The sequence below is a fragment of the Lonchura striata genome, chromosome 12, assembly GCF_050655825.1.
Source record: "Lonchura striata isolate lonStrDom1 chromosome 12, ASM5065582v1, whole genome shotgun sequence".
NCBI classification, from domain to species: Eukaryota; Metazoa; Chordata; class Aves; order Passeriformes; family Estrildidae; genus Lonchura; species Lonchura striata.
Window position 1 is genome coordinate 5,129,437 of NC_140714.1, and position 6,331 is coordinate 5,135,767.

Genomic DNA, 6,331 nt, shown 5'->3' on the forward strand with positions numbered 1-6,331 from the left:
GAGAGAAGTAATTTTTGTAGTCAGTGGAGATGGAAAGGCACTTCCAGAGGTCAGTTCAAATGTTGGAGTCAGTCTCTGCTGGTACTTGCCTCTTTACCATTTGGAATATGGCATTTACCCTTCTGAGGGCTGGTGAAGTGTTTAGTCACTTTTTTATCTCAAACACACTCCATGTAATTCACTGTTAAACCAGTAATTGTTGATTTTACCTTTTGGAATCAACTAATTGAACATGGCATAGAAAATCTCCCTGCAAAAAAAACCACAAGGGTGATAAAAAAATATACTGTTTCTCTTTCCTGCTTCTTTTTTTCTAGCTTCCATTGTCCTGCAGAAGTGGTGGTGTCACATGAACCCCTGTTTGGATGGAGAGGATTGTAAAGTACTACCAGACTATTCAGGTTGGTCTTGCAGCAGTGGAAATAAAGTCAAAACCACAAAGGCAAGTACAGAGATCATCTATATTTAAAGGTGCCAGTCTGCTGATTGCTCTTATTGCATTGTGTCTGGGGAGTGTGAACACCAGTCTTGGCCTTCTCAAGGTTTTGGAAAGCTGTGATTAATTCGTTGCTCTCAGATAGGAAATATTAGGTCAGAACTGCCCCTTCACTCCTGCAGTCAAACTGAAAATGGTCCTGATTCTGTCTGTAGTGAACCAAAGAAACTGTTTCATTGTGCTCAGGGATAATTATGTTCCAGAACCAATTCTTCGATTTGCAGACTGAGTACAGGGATCCAACATCTTTACCACTGTCACATAAACTTTTACCTTTTGAAAGTACCAGTCTGGCTTGGGAGTTGTTGGGAACCTGCAGTGATGACACTGTGCCACACTGAGCACCACTGGAAATTAGGCTGGTTCAGAATATTTCTAATTACAGACCACCCTGTAGCTGGACTGATATTTTTTTTTCAAACCAAACCTTTGCTATGTCATCTTATTTCTTAATTAATGGAGAGAAAATATTGTGTCCTCTGTCTGCTTGGCAATTTAAAAAGGGTTCAGTGCATTGAAGTTCAACAAGTCACAGCAAACTGCCTGTCTAAATACATCATAAACCAGGAGTCTTTAGCAGGCAGTGGCAAGGAGAGACATATGCTCAGCTTTTCCCTTTACAGCCTCTTCTAGCTGGGAAAGAATGTTGTTCATTAGGTTACAGTCTGAGTTAATAAGCAATACTGTCACCAAATGTTGTTTAGTGAAGGCTGCTCTGAGGAGTGAAAACTGCACTAATTTCTGGATGGATGAGAGGAAATTGGATGTTTTGGGCAGCTGTGGTGTGGTACTGCTGATCTATAGACATTGCACAGTGGCACAGAGGAAGTGGCATCCCTGCTCATGGCAGAGGGGCTGGAAGTAGAAGACCTTAAAGAACCTTTTCAACCCAAACCTTTCTATGATTGTATAGCCAATGAATTTATCAAGTGCCAAAGATGTAGTCGGTAGCATGCCTGGGTCCTGCTGATCTCCTGTGGTGGACACTACCCCTGGAATTTGGCCTGCAAACTCTGGAATCAATGTGGATAACTGGCACTCAGTTATTGCAAGATAAAGATTACCCTCAGCCTTTCAGTTTCTTCCCAGAGCTGATTTTTAACTACTCATTTGTAGATAAGGAGTGGCATTGTAGCATCACACTGAAGGGTGAGACTGGTGAACAGGGGCTCTAGATATTGTACAAGGCAACTTCATCTCTGGCCAAACCAGAAGAGAGATGACAGTCTATACCAAAAGGACCTCATTGGAGAAGAGTGAATCAGGTTAATTATCCTTTGAGTGAGGGTTAATTATCCTTGATGCCTTTGGCACCGCTCAAGGGGTGGGGGGCAGAACAAAGACTTTTATGTTGGCACTGATGTCTGAATTGTCAGATCCTCATTCATGCAGCTGCCTCTTCCTTTCTCTGGACAGCTGTAAGGAAACTAGAATGGAAAGGCAAGTTCCCTCATCACAGGGAAAAGGGAAGTATGGCATAACATACATTTTTATTTTGAAAATGAACCAAAGAATTGTCTTAGATCAATAAAAAAAATATTTCTTAGGTATGTTATTAAAATTTTACAAAAAGAGGACTATTTGAACTGTCAGACCCATAGCCCAGACTGTTCAGCCACCTGTGAGCCTCAGCAATGGGAAGCTCAAATCACAGCAAAACCCTTGGGAACAATTACAGAAGTGTATTCATCCATGAATTTTTTCCAATTTAATAGTTGCCTTATGTCTAAAACACAATGGTTGAGATCCATTCCATACTCATTTTTTTTCTGTGTTATGCACCAAAGGTGATCTCATTACAATTTAAATTTGTAATCAATTTTTAAAGCTTTTTAAGACCCTGGGATCAGTGCTATGTGGGACAGTGGCTTCCACAGGTTAATTATACACTGAAGGAGGAAATGTTATTTAATCAACTTTAAGTCCTCTATCTTTTCATTCCATGAAAATAAGAAAAAATAGTGTAACTAAAATATTTGAAGCAGAGGAGACTGCTGACACTACTCAGTGTTTAGATGAATAGTTAGTGTCTGAGTGGGACAGTTAAAATGTGCAAAGCTGAGGAATTTGCATCTTCCATCAGTTCCCTCAGGGAAGGAAATAAAAACTTCTCTGTGCTGAGTGTCTGTTTAGTTTTGTGACACATGTAGACACTGCAGAGCAGAGCTGACAAAGCTTTCCTCCTTCCAGCTGCCTGTTCTCATCCATTTCCAGGACAGGAAATCCAGCAGGACCCTCCTCACTGTGCAGCCAGAGCTGCTGGGTTTGTGCCCTGGGTGTGCATCAAGGCTTGAACACATCCCTGCAGCCCCTCCAGGGTCCTGGGCGAGTTCTGCTGGCTGGGGGGGATTTCTGCTGCAAGGACAATTTATTCCCCCATGTGCTGCCTGGTCCCTGATTCCCTCCCACAGGATGAACCCCTGGGAATGGGCAGCAGTTTGCATGAATGGTCCTTTGGGATGTAAATCCTACACTTGTGCTGGAGGCATCGGTGTTGGGAATGGCATGAAGCAAAGTAAAAGAGGAGATGGCCAGGAGATGTTGGAGGCAAATTTAATGGTGAACTGCCATTTCTTTCTCTGCAAATCCCACCCCATGCTATCAAATAATATGTAATTAATATTTCTATAGAGATTCTGCCTCTCTGTGTGGTTTAAAGGTGTGGCTGGGGCAAGTTTATTCATTGTCTATTTGTGTGCACAGTTCTTTTGCAGTAACAATGCACCTGATATCATCCTTTTCTTGGTCAATTCTATATTAGTAACTCTTTCCTCTTCTTTTATAGGTAACACGGTAGCAAAGGCTGAACCTGAGGGTCACTCCCAGAACTATGGCACGTGGGACTGTTCCTTGGCTGTTACACAGAGACCCATTTTTGTCATGCTATGATTGACTTCATCCTTTGAACTTGCAAAGGAGTTGGGAAAAAGGACAGCACTTCTCCTTTCAGCTGTGGCTGCAGTTCCTCAGCCTGGATTTTGCTGCTCAGTGGTACATTGTAATTTCACAAGAAAACACAAGGAGATTTGGTTCTACCTGAAATGCACCTTGGATTCCCGAGGATCTGAGACCTGTCTTGTGGAAGAACACACCTGAGCTTCTTGTGGTGCACCAAGGATAAGACTTTCCTAATGACACAAAGATATGTAAAATTGTTTTAAATGAGTTTAGGTCATGAATGTAACTTAGGGGATCATAGAAAGAAAATGCTGACATTAGAACTGGTACAGATGATCTCTAAGGTATTTTCAACCTATATGATTCTAAGGATTTGTCTGAGGTGTTTCTTGCATACAGTACAACATAAAAATACAAAGCTGATCCAAATGAACTGATGGGATCGTGTTAGTAAATTATGTCTTAGTGTATTTTCAACTGTAATTTAGTACCTATCAAGGTGGTATGAAGGTGAAAAGATGGAACTTTTATAGAATTAGTAGCAATTATTGTAGGGCAAACTTTGGTTGTAGCTGTGCAATTGGATTTATTTCCTTAGATATTTCTAGGTAGTTTAACCTTTACATTCATAAGTGATGGCAGGAAAGCATGAGGAAGAGATAAAATTTGAAAGCAGGCATAGTTTTTCTTGTCCTAAAATAAATCCATTCTCTAGGGGAATAGCAAAGTATACATATTCCTTGCCTCTTTGAATCTAGATATGGAAAAGAATTTAGCCATTAGCTAGAAATATTCATTGAGATGCCTCAGAAAAAGGAGAGCAGGCTTGTACTGCATAAGGAAGGCTTACTGGAAGGGGAGTAATTTGTTTAGATTTTCATTGCTTTGGTTATATCCTAATAGGTAACAGACTTAAAATTCATAAGCAAAATTCTAGATAAAAGTGAATTTTCAGTTTCAATTAGTTCTTGTTTAGAATGATTATAATAATTAAATGTCCAGTTCCTTGACAGACTGAATTTCCAAGTAGTTACATTTTGAGACACATAATTGTTCCCTATTATTGTAGATGCATTCATGCTCTTTTTCTTATTTGCCTGTTAGAATTTTTTGTCATCAGTCTTCATAAATAGAATAAAGGGTAGAGGTGAAGCTGTAGCCAGTCTGTTCCCCCTGACATTGCAGCAGGCTGAAGTGCAGTGGTGCAGTTGAACTCCTGCTGACCCAGAGACAAAAGTCATTCTTATGCTTTCTGTAAATATTGGAGTAGCAATGCACATCCAATTTTTATATAGACTGAAAGGTGGAAATAAAAAAGCTGTCTAGTACTAATGTAAGTCATTGTGCATAAGGTCTCTAGTGTATGGGAAAGATCCCATGAGCAGTGGGAAGCTGTTCAGGGTCATTATTATTAACTTCTGATTTGCTGGAGTGAGTGGGAGCATTCAGCCAGTTAATTCCACCAGAGTCAGGGGTCGAAATATCTGACCTTGTGTTTTTTGGTTTTGATTTCCTTGGTTTAGGTCACTCTCAATTTTGTATGTGATTACAGCTGGGATCATAGTGGTCATTGTACTCAGTGATAAGCAAACGAGATTTTCTGCTCTGTGCTTGGACAGCTGAACAGTTAATAGACTCTGCTTGCCCTAATGAGCTCTACATTCCCAATATTTTTTGATTTTCTGATTAAATTTCAAAATTACCTTTACTATTTCTATTGTTTTTCTGCATATATATTCATGGTGTCATCAGGGAAAATCCTTTTTATTTGCTATTTATACAGTGTTGACCCATAACTGGAATTTATTTATCTATTTTGTTAAGTGTTCTATGGTGACGCTTAGTTAAAACCATTGCTGAGATGTTCTAGGTGGGAAAAAAAGAGTTTTAAAGAAAAGTTTTCTATTTTTGAAGCTAAATACAAAAAAAAACCTAAGTTACTTTCCAGTGTTCATACATTGGATTTGTGGTGGAATTGAGAACAAAACCAGAACTTCACTAATTCAGTCCTACCCCAAAGGGGTGCAGGATGTCACATGCCCTGAAATAACCCCCTGGAAGGTTCTTTTGCTGTCACTGAGGAAGGGGATAAGCTATAATGTAAATTTGGTAGCATGGGATGATGGAATATGGCCCAAATGAATGACTTGCCTTCCTAGAAGCCCAGGCCATGACAGAGATTTTATATTCCTAAGGAAGCTTTGTTCCAGAGGCTCTTGGGTTGATTTACAGCCTTTTCTGACTCGTTGCTCAGATGCTGTGATGTGTGCCTGCCTCTTTTTGGAGCATTGCTGCTGCTTCCAATGCTGTTGTCTGGCATCTGACACCAGCTCTGCCCTTCTGCTGAGGGACAGCAGAATTCAAGTCTGTGCCAGCTGCTCTGTCAGTGGAAGAGATCTGTACCTCAGATCCTTGGTGTGTTCTCTCTGGAACAGTTTGTGTTTAACTATTGAGTCTAGAAGAGCAGATTTTGTAAGCAGCAATCCTCACCATCTCTTTGCAGCCCCTGTTGAGCTTCTGGAGGCTAAATCCTGTGGGTCATCACACCCAGGGTTGTGTTTGGACAGGGACTCTCCTGTCCTGGTTCAGAGAATCATCCTCCTGCTCTAAAAGTAGAAGTGTCTTTTCATAAATTTTCAAACAGAGGTGATTGCAGACACTCACTTCTCTGATGATATATTAATATCCAAGCTGAACTGATTCATAAACCTATCTCTTATTTCTTACCTGTGTTCTTTTTGTCCCTCATCAGGATGACCCCGATGCTTTTCCTTTCATCCAGGTGACATTTGAGTAGGAATAAAACTGTGGCTTGGCCATGTCCCCTTTTCTCCCCTCTGCCTGTCTTTGTAGCCCCCTTGCAGATTTGGTGAATATTTTTGAACACAGATTGCCAGAATTACGTGCTCTATTTAGCATCTGCCTTTGCTGGTTTTT

General features: G+C 40.5%; 1 protein-coding gene across 6 annotated transcripts in view; it reads left to right on the forward strand.

The window, feature by feature from the left end:
* Positions 1-5,104, forward strand: part of TAFA4 (TAFA chemokine like family member 4) — a 71,186-nt gene extending 66,082 nt beyond the window's left edge. For 3 of the 6 annotated variants that reach the window (XM_085590317.1, XM_085590321.1, XM_085590320.1), the window contains 2 exons: positions 318-401; positions 3,282-3,499. In XM_085590317.1, coding sequence (XP_085446443.1) covers positions 318-401; positions 3,282-3,385 — 188 coding nt within the window. In that variant the 3' untranslated portion in view covers positions 3,386-3,499. Of the gene's footprint in view, positions 1-317; positions 485-3,281 lie in introns of those variants that run through there. The other 3 variants (XM_085590319.1, XM_085590318.1, XM_077786028.2) reach the window with 3 other exon arrangements.
* Positions 5,105-6,331: the final 1,227 nt, after the last annotated feature.